Genomic DNA, 17,500 nt, shown 5'->3' with positions numbered 1-17,500 from the left:
ATTCAGTCTGATACGAAGAGAGTTTACCTCCAGAGTGGAAGCTACTCTATTAATCAGTTAGTTGACGGACAGATTACCGATTGGGATCTAGTTTGCTAACTCATTAGCGTTCTCTGAGACTTTTAGTCATGCTAGCACTTTGCTCCAGGCTGGTGTATTACAGGAACCATCTGAAGGATTACCACAAGGTTTTGTACGGTCATGAGGATGAATTCTGATGACCTCCTGAGACGCTTAGGCTCGTTTCACCAGTTGTTTTTTTGTGGCCATTTTAGTTTCTCCTGGCTCATAAATGATCAGTCTGATCACCGTCTCGTGGTTGTACCGCTCATGTTGTGGTTTACACTGATATCTGTGCAAAATGTAATCACGTTACCATTTCATCCTGTTAGACCTGTGTGTGCAATTATTACAATTAGCGTACAAACTATTGAGTTTTGCTGTTGACGTTGGCCTTTGACCACCAGATTCTAATCAATTCATCCTGGAGTCCAAAGTGGAAGTTTTAGGAAATTTTAAGAAATTTCCCCTGCAGGCATAGCTGAGCAATTGCGTTTCACGAGAATGGACAGCACAAAAGACAGTAACCGCAATATAGCAATTATCTTCAAAATTATACTTACAATACTCTCTATTGGAGCAAATTCGAGGATGGCGTCAGCAACAAGACCTTTCTATGGATCATTCACCATTATAACAGTATTGTTCGGTTATTGACTGACACCGTTTGCATCGGGGGAGGAAAAAACAAAACCAGACACACAAGAAACAGCCAAGAAACATGCTTTCTAGAGAAGTGAAGACTTGTGGATCACGTTCACCAACCGCACAAGATGTGCAGTTATCCCTTCTGAAATACACATCGACGGAAAACCGACCGTATCTCGCAGAGCTGCTGCGTGATTGGTGTTAAGTTCCACTCCAATCAGTGTGGGGGGGTGACTCATTATTATTATTATTATTGCATGTAACTCAACACTCTCTCTAGAAATATTACCTACGATTAGTTAAGCTCCCGCCGCCTACGAACGTGCATTTCATTATTCATGAATTCATTAACCTCTCCAAACATTCACATTCATTCATCCCGTCCTGAAAGTGAGATGGAAGGTCTTCTTCACGCCTTCTCATCCGTTTCCACCTATTTAAACCCGCCGTCGCTTAACTCGACTGTCACTCCGCGTTACCGCGTTGTCAGTTGGCTCGCCTCGGCGGCCGGATCCATCGATCGCCCCGCAACATACAAACAACAAGCGACGTACAGTAATATTGCATTGGTTTCCTCCCGTGGACCCGATCCGGCGTCTCCCGGCGTTCGTCCATTCATGATGAAATGTCTCAACTGAATTACAGCCTGCAGGATCTTACATAATTCAAACCCGCCGGATAATTAATGTATTTGCTTCACTTATATGTTGCTCAGGTAGATGAGAAATGTCAAAGGACGGGGACGATAATCTGCGAGAATCCGGTTCCAAATTTAGATCGACTGAAACCCCCCCTCCCGCTGATTGCCCTTGTCCTTTTTCCAAAACGTGCCGCTCCATCATTAATGAAGCTGTCGCCAGCTGACACTAAAGGAACTCTTGAGCTATTCTGAGAAACATCTCGGCGTTGGTGCGTAGCGGCTGAAGGTGCCATTCCGCCATATATCAGCACGGCCCGCACTGTCCTCCAACCCGTGATTGCTTGAAAATCCGGGGTCGGGCTAATAATGATTCCTGCCCCATTAATTTTACGGCACCAGCCCGGACGGGGACCCTCTTAAGGGTGGCATGTGTTTTAATTAATCATCTCGTCCTGATGTCTGGTCAGTGGTCACCCCTCTCCGTCTCGCGCTGCTCTTCCCCGGATGAATAAAGAGGGCTTTTCATCAAGCCTGAAGAAAAAAGGAAAATTGAAAGACTTAATTAATGTTCTTCTCGCTCTCTCTCTCGCCCTTCCTCTTGTCTTTTTTTTTCCCTTCCCCTTTCAGACGAATAAAGGTGATGCGTTAGCCAGTCGCGTCCAGAACACGCTGGGTTCCTACGAGGAAATGAAAGACCTGTTAACCAGCCACTCCAACCAGAGCCACTTGGTGGGAATCCCCAAAGGCAGCAACAACCTGCAGACCCCGACCACGTCGACGACGGAGAGGCCGGCCATGGAGTCCCAGCTTTTCAACGAAGCCCTGAGAGGAGGGACAGGTGGTGGAGGAGGAGGAGGAGTAGCAGAGGGAGGCGGGGACAAGAGGATGGCAAACGCATCTTCCTCCTCTTCGACTGCCATGCAGCCGCCCGCCGTGGCCGCGTCGTCAGCGAGCGCCACGGCGACCCAGCATCCAAGTTCGAAAAAGTCCCGAAGCTCCATGGACTGGTCGAGGGCCGGCCACGGACAAAGCGCCCAAGGGGCGGGCCTCGTTCTGGGGTTGGTGGCGAACGGGACGGGGCCAGTCACGGCCGCCACGGTCGGGAGAGGGAAACTGTCTCTACTGGAGGAACAGCAAATGCAGCGGCACGACGAGCTGTTCAGCTCGCTCAAAGACGAACTCGGCCTCAAAGGCGACTCGAGCCCTTCTTCCTCCTCTTCGTCCTCCTCTTCCTCGTCCTCTTCTGGGAGAAGGCACGCTTCACACCCGTCCAAAACCCTTCCTCTTCCAGGTAAGCCCCGCCCTGAACTGCGAAACACAGCAGTCGTGTGTTTGTATGCTAAAAAGAGAGCAGCCAGTTAGCTTAGCATAGCATAGAATAACATTAGAGCAGTAAGCAGGAAGAAACGGTATGCTTGGCTCTCTTCAGTGTTGAAAACAAAAAATCAGCCTCTAAATTTGAGTAGTTAATGTGTTAAATCTTAAAGTAAAGGAGCGAGGCTAGCTGTCTCCCAATGCTTCCAGTCTTTATGCTAAGATAATGCTGCAATCCTGCAGTGTCTGCAGAATTGGAAGAATGGAGAAAAACCTGTTTCGTATTTCGAGCCGGCTAGAAACGTCACAAAGCTCCTTTTTTATTATTATCAAAATCAATTGTATCATTGTTGCTATTTCCTTTTATTTACTTGTTACATATACATCTTAAGAAGGACCGTCCTGAGCTGTTCCTTAAAGCAGTGAGTGTGGATCCATCAAACCTGTATTCACGCCACAGAAAGAGAAGGGCTTCTTTACCCGTGAGATTCACGTGTAGATGTTTGTATTTGCTGGAGCCATGAGTGCTGGGGAATAATTACAGTGCGGAACAGACTCCATCACCTTTTGGGCGGGGTTTCTGAAAATGAACATCTGCATCTGATGATAAATCACATCTTTCAGCTGATTTCTAAAGACATAATTTGCTTTGATTGTGATTGGCTCCATCCATCTGTTTTTTGTGTGTGTTGCCAGTAGATTCTGACAGAATTATATTAGAACAGGTGTTGCTCTGGTTATTTTTCCCGTTCGCTCACATTTTTCATTCTCCTTCGCAGACGGCGGCAATTTCCGATCTTCCGCCATGGAAGGCAGCCATTTCAAGTCTTCCACTAACGCGGAAAATGGTGGACATTTTAAATCCTCCCCGTTCGAAAACGAGACCAGCTCCCACCTCTCTACATCCTCCTCCCCCCTGGCCTCCACCTCCATTCTGACGACGCCCACCCCTGGTCTGACCACTCCCACGTCTGGGCTGACCACGCCCACCTTCCCGCCCGGTAGCCTATCGGGCAAGCCGATGGCGATCCAGCAGAAGCCCACCGCCTACGTTCGCCCGATGGACGGCCAGGACCAGGTGCCCAGTGACTCCCCGCAGCTGAAACCCCCTCTGGTGGCCACGGAGGGGTTCAACAACAGCCAGGCTTACGGAGGGAACGCCGGGAACGCCAAGAACAAGCTGCCGAAACTGAGTCTCAGCCACACGGGGGAGGTAAGAAACACGATTACCAGCCGCATCACGTCGGTACGCTCACTGATGAGTTAAGATGATCCCAGCATTGGGTCACAAATAATAGTCATTTAAAACATTTGTATATTTACTTACTTGTATACACATTTTCACAGTATCCTCTGTGCTAAATATTGCTTTATAAACCACACAATGACCCCCCGAAGAACAAACTGTTTCCATTACAATGATGCTTGGTAGAGTTCCCAGGCCGATCTCAATTTCCAACTGGCTCAATTTAATAAATACAGTCCACCTCAGGACCTTTCCAGAAACCCGTGTAAAACTGTAAAACCATTTCACGCTCAATAGAAACCCCGTCATGAGCAAACACAGCTTCATATCTGCATCAAACAATAACCGACGTTCAAATGTTGGAGAAACAGACGAGTGCATGTTTGCACGTTCTGATAATAACAGCAACTCCCTCTACTCACCGGTGTTGGTGAATGTTCACGCTTTTGGCTAATTGAAATGTCATCAAATCTTTACAAAAGTCCTTCACACGCACACACTCACACCCATTTAACTTTCTCTGACCTGAACACACACACACTCTCTCCTCCTCTATGTCTCTGACTCACTTTCCATTTTCAAAATGGCAAGAAACACCAGGCTTGATGGTGTGTGTGTGTGTGTGTGCGTGTGTATGTGTGTGTGTGTGTGTGTGTGTGTGTGAAACCGGTTGACAGGCGAGTAGTCATCCATATCGAGCAAGCCAGCTGTTCCTGTGCTTTGATAAAGCCTGTGTGTGTGTGTGTGTGTGTGTGTGTGTGTGTGTGTGTGTGTATGTTTGTGTGTATGTGTGCTTGTGTATGTGTGTGTGTGTATGTGTGTGTGCGCGCGCCCAGCACTCCAAATGAGCCCGAGATGGAGCTTTGAGCATATGGCACCAGGAAGGAGGAAGCAAAAAGGGAGACGGGGAGGGAATTAAAATCTACTTTACTTTCAACACTTTCTTGTGGAGGGGTGAGAAGGAGAGTAAGTACATTCATGGCCGTGAGTGGTTTTCTCTCACTTTGTTTTCACCCACACACCCATGGATGCTGCCTTTATCGCCCCGCTCACCGTTTAGTTTTTTTTCTCTTTTCCTCTCATATTTATTCCGGGGGAGAATTTTATTGGAAGGAAAATGCAAACTGGATGCAGGAACCGAGGGGGGGGGAGGGGAGGCTGGTGATAAGAAACCGAGAGGGACGAGGCAGGGAGACTAAGGAGGGAGAGAGGAAGACAATGAGGGACTGATTACAGCACCTTATCATCGCTGTATTTGTTCTGCTGAGATGAGTTATTGGATGTGTTCTGCAGCTTAAATGGCGGAGCGGAGGATTGAAACGCCGAACCAAAGACTGGGAGAATCCTGCCGCTCATTTGTTTTTGTCGAGAAACCGCGAGCAAAATGTCCACACTTTTACCTTTTTGATCAGCCAACCAGAACGCCTTCCACACAGGAACCAGAGGCCCCACGGTACCGTGTAATCAGGACACCATGAGTCACAATGCCAAATGATTGCCACATCAAACATTGGGATTTATTGGGATTTATTACCTATTTGTGACAATAAATGATGCAGTTTGTCAACATCTTTTTTTATCTAATAAAATATAGTTTTCATCTCACTTCCATCCTTTTCTAACAGGCCTATAGCCAGTGAACTCAAATACGTATCATCATCATCAACTAGTTCTAAAAACACTGATATAGCATTTTTATTGACTGAAAATCGTACCATTAGTCATTTTTATTCATGTGAAATAAGATGCTTAGAGCTAGTGTTTGGAAGTCAAACAGCTCATAATTCATCTCAAATATCTAATATCACAGTTTTGTTGCTATGAAAACATCGACCTTCAAACAACCATACAAGCATACAAGCTTCTCACCAAAAAAATGACATTCGAACACATCATGATATAATTCTCTTTCGTCCAATACTTATAATAACGGAACGGGCTCTCCTCCTGCACTGTATCGTCAGACCAGCATCTAGAAAGCATTAACGCCGATGATTCAAGGCCCTTTTTGGGCGGATATGAGGCTGGAGGGTCGCTTCCCCTCTGACATGTATAACGTGTGTCAATGCAGGAATCATCACCCCAGGTGTCGCAGCTTATGAAACCATCTCTCATAGAAGGTAGAACAGCAGTTCATCGGGTCATCCCGCAATCCTGATGGTTATATTAATAGTTTATTTAAAAGATTGAGACCTGGTCGTTGGTATTGATACAATATTGCTGCAAAAGTATATAAAATGATATATATTTATTTCCCCCATCCTGAGGTATGATTGCATTTCCGTTTTACGGTTTCCAAGTTAGTTCAGGTGCACTGAGTGTGTGTGTGTGTGTGTGTGTGTGTGTGTGTGTGTGTGTGTGTGTGTGTGTGTGTGTGGGGGGGGGCAATAAGTCTTTAAACTGCTGTGAAAGCTTTCTGTTAGTACTATAGAATTATTGATTAGAGCCTGTTATTCCCAAGTGTGTGTGGAGAGAGAGAGAGAGAGAGAGAGAGAGAGAGAGAGAGAGATAACACTATCGATCTTTTCCTAACAGTTACAGTAAACTTAAATCTACCTCTGGACAAGCACACACACACACACACACGCTGCATGAATCTACTTTGGACTAATCCAGTGTGACACATTATGATGTCTAGCTGTTCACGCTGCAGTTTCATTGCATATTTTGAATCAATCACTTCAAGGTAAAGTTTCTCTGCGCTCCCCTCCGGACCAGCAAGAGTTCTGACCCCGCTAACCGGTCTGCAGCCGAGCCGTGGGTTCCAGCGTGGAACCTGTCAGTGGAACCCGTCAGTGGAACCCGTCAGTAGAACCCATCAGTAGAACCCGTGCAGTACACGCAGGGACCATTGTTCATGTCAACATGTTGAGACTTAGCTAATAGATCAGACCTTCTCCTGAACAAAATGTTCCACAAAATAGTTTTTATTGTACTGCCTATTGTATATTGTACCTCAATATTCACGTCATGTAAACATATCCGTTGTGATTCAATAACCTCAGTGTCACATACATTCAATAGACTTCAATAGATATTTTCTTAGGGATGATCTCGTCTTTCATCTTCGACTGACGAAGACCTGTCGGCGCTCCACTCTGAGCGGCGTGGTGGCATTCAGGCGCACTCGGACAAACAACCCTTGAGTGGAATGGATAAACAAGTGTATCTGCGAGCAGCGAGGTACACTCTGGGGTGACAGGTGACACTTCCAACAGCGCCGTGACACGTTCCATTTACATGTAGCTCAAAGGACAGCGCCGGTGTAATTTCACGGCGATTTGAGGGGCTTTCCGGGGTGTTTTCTTCGCCCTCCCCGCCGAGGAGGCGCGCCCCGGCCGCTAATGCGGCGGTAAATAAGAAAGCAGGCTAGACTGAGACCTCCAGTCGGTAATCACCGCGAGGCCAGCGGCGACCAAATCAATTCGGCTCTCAGAGAAAAGCATTCGTTTACGCCTCTTGGCATGAGAGGATCCTGCCTTTTGTGGGCCGTAACTCAGGCGCCGGGTGAGAGGGAACGCTGGCGTTTACGTTTATAGGGAAACGGATGTCAGCTCAGGCAGCCGGCTGGACTGACTTCAGATGGACTGACTATAAAACATGTGACAGAAGGTCTTGTCAAGGACCTTTCATCCGCTCAGGAAGCGCTCAGCGACGTGGATGCTGAACAGGTCACGCGGGGACAGAAGGGATGACAACACTTTCAGCTCGTGCTTCATTAGCTTTTACTCTTCCGTAAGGTTCCTTTTATTCTTTCTTCTCCTCCTTCAAAAGATCAAAGACAGGCGTTAACACATTCTCTCTCACTTGAAGTGCAAATGGGGCAGAATGTCACCGGAAGTTGCCTGGAATGTTTCAGCAGCCGACTCCAGCTCTGATCAGTCCAACGCGTAATGTTTTGGCACCTGTGCGGCTGTGCGGGGCGAAGGCGGTCGATAAGTGGCGTTCGGAGGTGCCAGCTGATGTCATATTACTAATTTGCATTCGTTTTCCACATCAAGCGTCTTTTGAGTGCGGTGAGCCGCTGCAAATCGGCGTCAGCTGCACCCGCTTGTTGACAAATGCTTGTTGAGTCATCACATTGACTCTCCTCTGCCACGGTTATTAGAGTCATAGTTTTGTCTAGCTACACAAGCTTCTGATCCAAACAGCAATTTGACAGTTTTTGTTCTTTTAATGCAGCACTAATCAATATTTTCATAATAACGATGTATTAAACTTTTAAGCCCCAAGCTCCCCAGAAGTTTTCCTTTGACGGATCCTTCATTATCTCCACAACCACATCGTTGTTTAACTTCATTTAAAGTTCTACAATACCACAACCCTTGTGAGAAGATGCATCTGGTGTAAAACATGATTAAAGTAACCGTTAAGTAATGTACTTACGTAGATTCCAACGATTCCGCCTGTAAGGTTTCACAAAATCCCTCATAAGTACCCTTTACAACATCGGATTTCACTAATAAAGACATCTCCGTAACCGTCCGGGCTTTTAGGAGTCTAACAAAGTAATCCAAATCCATTAGAATTTACAAGTTTTTTTTCTGAAAAACCTTCGATTCACCCCAACACTTTTTTTTTCTGTGTTTTTTTTTTGCAGATATTGGTTCATTAGGGCCTGTTCTCTCCAAAAAGGTGTGTCATTAGTATGTTGGTAAGGGTCTGAAAGCACACATTTTGAACATGTCGGAAACCGCTCAAAAAACATTTTCGGCCAATCTTGCTTAGATCATGCTGGTTATTCATAGTTATGATCAAAATATGTTATAAAAGTGATTTTCTTTTTAAAATATGAATTTTTTTCAGAAAGAAATTCTGAAAAAAATGATATAAAATAATAAAGTATTATAACTAATTTGGGGTTCATACGACTACTTGAACTACTTGAACTACTTGAACACGGTGAACCTCGACAAGAAGACCCTATATAGGGTGAGCGGAGATGACTGTGTGTAGCGATGCCTTCAGCGATGAACACACAGGTAACTTTTTAAAGCAACAGTGGATGGACACAGTAGCTGGCCAGTGAACACCAGCAGCTAAAGAGTCCCAGGTGGTGGAGACCAAAACTGAGCTAAAAGGCCGGTAAATATTGTGCTTGAATATAGGGCTGCAACTAACGATTATTTTAATAATCAATTAATCGCTTGATTATTTTTTCGATTAATCGATGAATCGGAGAAAAAAAATGTTTTTATCAAAAAAACGTTCATTTTCAACCCTTTATTTAAACAGAAGTGACAGTGCAAAACATCTTCAGAAAGTGCACAAACAGGTTGCTCCTTGAACATCCCTGAGCTGTTAATTAAAACAACAAAATGGACTAACACTAAAAACATACACATTTATGCTTTACATCTGCCAAATGTGAGCCCTTTTTACTGTAATTGATCCCTCCAGAGGCTGCATTTACATACCCTGCGTTATCAATATGTATGAAATACTGAGGGAAGCTGTACTGCTCCATATAGAGCGTCCTCTTCCTTAAACTCTTTCATTCTGGGTCTCTTAAGACCACGACGTCACGTTGTTGGCTAAGCCCAACTACGTGATTTGCTTCATTCTACTTTGAGTAAAAATAAAAAATAAAAACCTGCAGCCAGATCCGCCGGTGTGCCGGTTTAACGTTAACGAGTGACAGCGTGAACTGAACCAGACCGGGGGGTGACGGCATGTTTCATCACGTTACGTTTTTTTACAAGCAAGACTGAACTGTAACGGAACATAACGGAACTTTAACGACAATACACAACCAAACACGTTAGCTAACGCGATAGCAAGCTGACTAGCTTCCATTAAAAACAAGTTTGAGGAACATGAAGACACTGATTGGCCAAGACTCGACCTGTCAAAGATCTTCTATTTTTGAGAACATCACAACCTCAGCTTTTCTCGTGTCTCACTCCAATCTCAGAAACGCTGGCCGGCCAGTTGCTCTGCTCCGCTCTTTTTCTTCTTCTGCGCAACTTATTGCCCGGCGTAATAATCGCGCGACACAACGAATCGATAATGAAATTCGTTGCCAACACTTTTGATAATCGATTTTTATCAATTTTATCGATTCGTTGTTGCAGCCCTACTTGAATACGTCAGGCGGTCCGACACACGACTTCAAACGAAGGCTAATGTTTCTTTCCGTCCTGCTAAACTGTATAATTGTCATCCGATGTTCACCGACAAATATTGGCAAAGTCAAGTCAAAAAAAACAAAATGTATCTTGAAAAATGGCATTCAAAGAATCTCCTTAAATCCCAGCAGCGGCGGGTCTGCCAGCACAGCGAAGTGGTCACGAGAGAGAGCTTTCTATTGACTGAAATTAAGTGTCTGCAGTGGTGAAGTATCTGAATTAACATGAGGCCTATTCACGGAAAACACTCTGTTTGTTTTCTCAGGAGCTGTGGATCCGAATAATTTACTTTCTACTGCAGTCAACAAATGCTTAAGGAAGCTTTCCCTGTTTGTCCATTCATTATCGTAGCAGTGCAGATGGATAGCCGGGCGTTCGCGGGGGAATAACGGTAAAAAAAAAATGAAAAAAATGCGCCAGAGAGCTGGGTGTGTATAAATATACGGCGTGTAGAAATACCTTCTCTGAGGAAATAAGAGAAGAGGCGACGAGGGGGGGTAAAAATATTCTCTCACTTCCAGCAGAACTAGAAGAGAGTTATGAGGACTCTGCCAATGCAGCAAACAGCTGGCCTCATTTGCATAATACCCATCAGGCCTCTCTTTCCCTCCGGCTGCTTGTCAACTCACGACCGAGACGTAACACGGATGTGTGTACACACGCGCATGCACACACACACATACACACACACGCACGCACACACACACACACACACACACACGGTCCTGCCAATACATTTCTATAGGCAGCAGGTATCTCTGATACTGTATCAAAGCTCCTCCGCCACTCAATGAAAGCCTGTTAACGCTTTCATTTATTCGATGTTCATAGGGTCCACTAATTGCCTCTGCAGAGAGGGAGAGCAAGATGAAATGATTTAGCTTTTACGCTGATAATAAAATGATCATAAAATGGCCTTCTACAAAACAAAAGGAATCAAACTGCCGTTGAGCGGCAGAGGAGAGAGGGCGCTCGAGGAAGAAATGCACCGTAGCCAAATGGCATGAAAGGGGAGGTCTCATCAGCAAGGTGCTGCCAGGGTGTCATCACAGCAATGAGGGAGATCACAGAGGGGCGGCAGCAGCCCGGGTCGGCCTCCACGGGGTGCTTCAGGTCCAGCTCTGTGTCGAGGAGCTCGGGTGTGTTACGTGAAGACGTGAGACGTCACACAAGCCAAGTTTATTTGTAGAGCACATTTCAACAACAAGGCGATTCAAAGTGCTTCACATAAAACCATTAAATGCATCAAAACGTAATGCAGAAGAAAACAAGATTGAAAAAGAATTAAGAACATTCATTTTAAAACATAAAAAAACAGTCAAAAAGCTCAAATAAATTGAATAAAAGTTGCAGTGCAGTTTAATAAATAAAGTGAGATGCAGAAATTGAAGCTTCAGCTTGAAACGTTGCCGACAACGTTTCCTTTAACATTTCACAGATTGCTCTCTTCTAAGATTTTATTTCTTAAACTGCACTGCAACCTTTATTCAACTTTTATTTTGCTTTTTGACTGTTTTAATGTTTTCTTAACTGTTTTTAAATCTGCATTATGTTTTGATTCTTTTAATGGTTTTATGTGAAGCACTTTGAATCGCCTTGTTGTTGAAATGTGCTATACAAATAAACTTGCCTTGCCTAAGAGAGCACACACACACACACACACACACACACACACTCTCACAGTGTGGTGGGTTTTATGATTGCGGCTGCCACAGAGAGGGCAGTTATGTGGCGGCGCTGGTTAGAACAGAACATGATGGAGATGAGCTGTTGGCCCCGCGGATTAGCATCACAGCTCTGTTGGCCGGATTAGCCTCAATGATCAGCATTGATCTGCGCCGGCCCTTTAAGAGCCTGGTGGTGTCATCGGCCCCTCTAGAGGACCGTCGTCTCCCGGCTCCCCAGTGGATCCTTCACACCTCCTGAATCAGACATTTACCCCCCTCCCGACAAAAGGCTGGCCGGCTGCTATTTAAAAATGTTCCGGCCACACTCCGGCGGCGAACCCGAGGTCGGCGGTTCGAAGCTGGGGGCAGGCGCCGAGCGCTCGACACCCAGCGCCCGCTGAGTGCCGAGCGCGGGGGTCGATGCAGTTCAATCCTCGGCTCGTCTGCGGCAGCTTCCGCCCCGGCTGCTGGACTGAGTCGGGGGCCCTTTTAAGTGCCGGCAGCAGCGGCGGCGTGGAGGCGGGGTCCCGGGGTCACGCTGTCGAGGATTTAATTCATCGTTTCAAAGCCGGAGTCGTCCGTGACATTTGAATAAAAGAATTACGAGCAGTGGCGGAGGAAGTATTCAGATCCTTTTAAAGTAAAAGCATCAATTTCACAGTGTTGTGAATTATAAGTAAAAATCCTGCATTTAAATATGTAACTTAATTAAACTCACATTCAAATGCTCTTGAAAAGTATCTGTTGTGCAGAATGGCTCCTTTTACAGTATCGTAGTAAAGGATGTTATCGAGTTATTGTTATTGACTTGAACATATAAGCAGCTTTTTAGTGTCGAGCTAATTTTAACAGTTTTATATGCTGCCAAATAAAGTGACTGTTTTTTATTGTTCCAGTAAAGACATGCACTTTGCTCCTACGAGGCTGAACGCTTCTTCACATCACAGAACCCTGGTTACATGTGACTGAAGTACTTTATCATAGTACTTTATCATAGTACTTTATCAGAAGAGGGAGGACATTTTTTAGCATGTATTCCTCAGAATATTTCCTGAGCTACGGCTGCACGTAATGTTTATTTATATTTAATCTATTAATCAAATGAATGGTTATTTTTTTATCAGTCAACTAATGTAATGACTAATTTCTTAATTATTCTAATGATTCATTTATGTATTCCTGATTGATTAAGAAGATTAATAACAACAACATTATGACCGTTAAAGTAAACAGAAATTACGTTCGATGATGCATGGTGCAACGTTATGTTACCATGACAGCAGCTGTGCATGAATTACTTCTCACACGAAGAATCATTCAGGAGGATTGATCGTAAAGGACGACTAGGAACACGTGTTGATGATGCCAACGCATCCGGCCTCGTGGGGACCAAACGTTCGGACGTGTTCACAGGGAAGCGCCTTAAACCGCCATTCTCTCTCCTGACCAGCAGGGGGCGACTCCTCTGGTTGTATAGAAGTCTATATAAATGACTCAACTTCTCTCTTCATTTATTCCCTCACTAAACATTGTAAACATGAGTTTATGTCTCAATCGCTAGTTTCAAGTCTTCTTCAATACAGCATGATGTTCATTTAGTAAATGCTTTAGGGCGGGGCTACAAGGTGATTGACAGGTCGCCGCCAGAGACGTATACTGCGTCTCTACTTTATTTCCTCCACAGTCCACATATGGTCTCTTCTGTTCACTAGTTGCAAAAAGCCAAGATGGCGACGGCCAAAACCACTGGAGGCTTCATACCGGCGGTCCACGAACAAACGGGTGATGTCACGGCGACTTCGTCCACTTCCTACAGTCTGTGGTTCTTACATCAGTCACCATGGCGATGAGCCACTTCCAGTTCAGAGCGGCACCTTGTTGGGCCTCCGTCCCTCCCGTTCTTAAGCGGATGGTCGGTAAACGTTACGCAAATCAACGCAGGTTTACAAGCGGCGACGTGGATGAATCCGGTCCGCCGATGGGATTGATGACGCCGCGCTGCACTGCTTCAAATGCAATGACATTTATTCCCCCGAGAAGCTCATCCTAGTTAATACTTCTACTTCTCCACCAGTAAAACATAATGAATAACAAGGCAACTTCATCTCGGGCGATAAAAAACTCAGCCCGAAACGGCTAATAAGATATCCGACGATTCCATAACAGCTCGTGTCTGGCGCTCATAAAAATATGGTAATAAAAATCTTTATTACTCTTGGCGTTACAAAACAATACACGGTGAACCCCTACTGCTCGCTCTTTAGTATTATTCATTAGGTTCTGATACAGGCCAGTGGCTGTTCCTAACTCTGTGTGTGTGTGTGTGTGTGTGTGTGTGTGTGTATGTGTGTGTGTGTGTGTGTGTGTGTGTGTGTGTGTGGTAGGGCCTTTTAATAAAAAAATGCCCCGCTGGGCTCTGCGTTGCCAGTTTGCCAATCAGAGCATAGCGACGATATGCAAATCACAAACACACACATACACACACACACACAGACGTAAACACACACACACACACACACAGATGTAAACACACACACACACACACACAGTGGGAGAAGGAGTGTTTTGATCTACCAGGGCCATTACAGACATTTTAAAATCCTATGAATATAAAAAGGAGAGAGAGAGAGGGGGAGGGTGAGAGAGACGGGCGAGAGAGCATCGCAGAAAGACAGAGAGAGGGAGGAGAGATAGGAGAGAGGAGAGGAAAGTTAAGAGGAAACAAGGTTTTTTTTTTCTTCTGTTTCACGATTTAGTCCTCGCGGAGAGGGAACGGGAGAACGCATCAGAGAGATTACACGGAAGATAGACGATTAAATGGCTCCCTCGGTCTTTCTCTGCCAAGTTTTATTTATTTTTTGCATTGTTTTTTTGGAGGGGGATATTGTTCCTTGATATTACTGGAGTCTGGCGGTGAGAGATGAAAGTCGGCCCAAAGCCAGAGATTTATGGAAATGCTCAGTGTCAATGAACGGCTGATTGACGAGAGGCGTCCTGCGATCAGAACATGCCTCCTCACGGTTACATGGACCTGAATGCAGGAATACATACACAGCCATGACTCTGATGAGGAATTATTAGACTGCAGGTACCAAATGACCAGCTTCTAGAACAACTGTCTGGTCCCATGTTAGGCATTCTTTAGAGGAGAGGAGGGAGAGAGGAGGGGAGGGGAAAGGGGGGAGAGGAGGGGTAGAGAGGAGGAGAGAAGAGAGGAGAGGAGAGGGGAGAGGAGGGGATGAGAGGAGGAGGGGGAGAGAGGAGAGGGGACAAGAGGGGAGGAGAGGAGCGGAATGAGAAGAGGGAGAAAGGAGGGGGAGAAGAGGGGAGGAGTGGATTGAGGATAGGAGACGAGCGGGGAGGAGAAGAAAAAAGGGAGAAGAGAGATGATATGAGACAAGAGAGAAGTAATGAGGAAAGGCAAGGACAGTAGGTAGGAGGAGAGGGGAGAGGAAAGGAGAAGAGGAAGAGGAGAGAGGAGAGGGGAAGTGATAGGAGAGGAGGCAGCTAATAGGGTGATTAGGGGGAGGAGAGCTGCAGTTGAGAAAAAAGAGCCAGTGTTGGATTATTTTCTCCTCTTAAGAGCTTACAGAGAACCAGCCGGTGTTTTACACCTCAGCTCTTAAGACCCCCAAATCCCCCGATTTAGACTTAAACTGCATGGAGAGGGAGGAGAGGAAGAAGGGAGGATGAGCGAGAGAGGAAATAAAAGGGAAGTAGGGGAGCAGCAGAGAAAGAAGGAGGAAGTCATAGAAGAAGAAGGAGGGAGATACAGAGAGAGGGTGAGTGTTCATTTAGAGGCTGGTGAAGCAATCTTGAGCACACAGGAAATCGCGTGTTTGTTTGAAGTAGACGAGGAAGAAGACTTTCTTCACGGGAAGCGAGACGCACATGGGTGTCCTTTCTGATCAGCTGATCAAGAGGCGATCCCGGCCTCTGAATGACGAACCCTGTGTGTCTTTGTGCGTAACAAGCTCACCTGTCCTCCCACCTCTGGCTTCGCTGGGTGTCCCCTGCTCCTATCGCTCCAAGGGCCGAGGGGCCGAGGGCCGAGGACCCGGCCTAAGTCCGGAGCTCATGTTTCTATATTTCTTTCTACCTGACAGCAGAGAGAATGGAGTCAAGATGGCAATGTGTGGGGTGGGCGGTATGACCTAGATTTTATATCACGATATTTATTTTTTTGCGATCAGGGTATTACAAAATGAAAAAGGATACTCCACCCAAAACAATTTCCCCCACTAATGGCAATGTAAGGAAACATATAAGAAAGCAAAAAATGAAAACAAATAAACATGTATACTTATGTGTGCATTCTCTCTCCTGACCATCAGGGGGCGACTCCTCTGGTTGTATAGAAGTCTATATAAATGACTCTACTTCTCTCTTCATTTATTCCCTCAGTAAACATTGTAAACATGGTATGCTTTGAGGCAGGCTTACTGTGATTGACAGGTCACTGCCGCTACCCGAGCTGTATACGTCGTCTCTACGTCACTCCTCCGCTTTCCAAATATGGTCACTTGGTTACCCGCCCCCCGGAGTTCTCAAACCGAAACGGCGTGGATGAAGCAAGCTGCTTTGTCTTGGTCTTCTTTGTGAGACCAAGGAGAGCATTATCTCTGAAGAGACCAAAAGTTGCAGCGACACTGGCGGAAAACGATCCACTTTTGAACAAAATCCTCGGGGAACCCAACTGAAGAACAATTAGCATCCTATCGGATGACGTGTCTTAACTTTGAAAGATGTTTAGTTGTGTGTTTTGCCCGCTGAAGTCGTGTGGAGCCCAGACTATTCAATACAGGCCCATCCCCCACACCGTATCCAGAGGTTCCCTTGCTGTCTCAGAAGTGTGTCCTAATCTACATAAAACACCCCGTCAGCGCGAGACACATTTGTTTGAAGTGACACCATTGATTTTGTGGACAAAAGGGATCTATTCAGTCCTCTGGTAGTTATGTAAGTGTGTGTGTGTGGGTGTGTGTGTGTCCGTGAATAAACACGCAAATGTGCAGACGGACACACACATTTAATGCCATATTGTGCTCCCGAGGACCCCTTCACCTTCCACCCGCCGTCCCCTCCCCTCTCAAGAGGCACTTATTTAGTTGGTACACAGGCGTCACGCTGAGAACCACACACGGACGGACCACACACACAGCCCGCACAAACACACACCTGTCAGTCATTCTCTTTTGATTCCCTAGTTTGAAAAAAGGAGGTGGTGTGTGTGTGACTATATAAAGCCCTGTGCCCCTCCCCTTCATTAATACAGGTATGTGTGTGCATGTGTATATTAATGAAGGGGGGTTTCCTCCGCCTCTGAGCGGAGAGAGACCGAGTGTGCGTCGGTGTATGGAGGAGGTGTTGTGTTCGCAATTAATCACAGCGGAGAATCTCCCTCCCCTTGTCGGATAATACAGATGTCATCCAGAGCCGTAACTCCAGCGCGCCGCTACTCGCGGCTCGAGCACTCCTGTTCGTCTCGATAGAGCGTAATTACATTTTCTTCATATTGCTATACCACACCATGCTATGCCCATAGCCGCATTTGTAATACAGCGGAATAAAAAAACGGCATAAAGACGGGGATTTATGAAAAAGTCCACGGGTGAGTCGGCTTTGGGTAGTCGCTGCAAGTTCAGACACGTCCGTAAGAAAGAGACGCGTTAGTTATGAAACGTGAATATTTTAGACGGCAAAGATTACAGCTAAAAATAAATACTGGAAAACAAGAAAGACTATTTGTTTACCGAAAAAGAAAAAATAAAGCAATGTTGATTCTTTTCTTAATTAA

At 45.7% G+C, this 17,500-nt stretch overlaps 1 protein-coding gene across 1 annotated transcript in view; it reads left to right on the top strand.

Annotated features, from left to right (window-relative positions):
- Positions 1–17,500, top strand: part of aff2 (AF4/FMR2 family, member 2) — a gene marked incomplete at its 5' end in the record, with an annotated part of 139,361 nt that overhangs the window by 44,587 nt on the left and 77,274 nt on the right. Inside the window, 2 exons of the mRNA XM_079228227.1 lie at positions 1,976–2,639; positions 3,442–3,875. Coding sequence (XP_079084353.1) covers positions 1,976–2,639; positions 3,442–3,875 — 1,098 coding nt within the window. The remainder of the gene's footprint in view (positions 1–1,975; positions 2,640–3,441; positions 3,876–17,500) is intronic.

Source organism: Taurulus bubalis (genome assembly GCF_910589615.1).
Source record: "Taurulus bubalis genome assembly, chromosome: 13".
Classification (NCBI taxonomy): Eukaryota; Metazoa; Chordata; class Actinopteri; order Perciformes; family Cottidae; genus Taurulus; species Taurulus bubalis.
The sequence above is the reverse complement of the archived record's forward strand: the minus strand, read 5'-3'. Positions and strand labels throughout refer to the sequence as shown.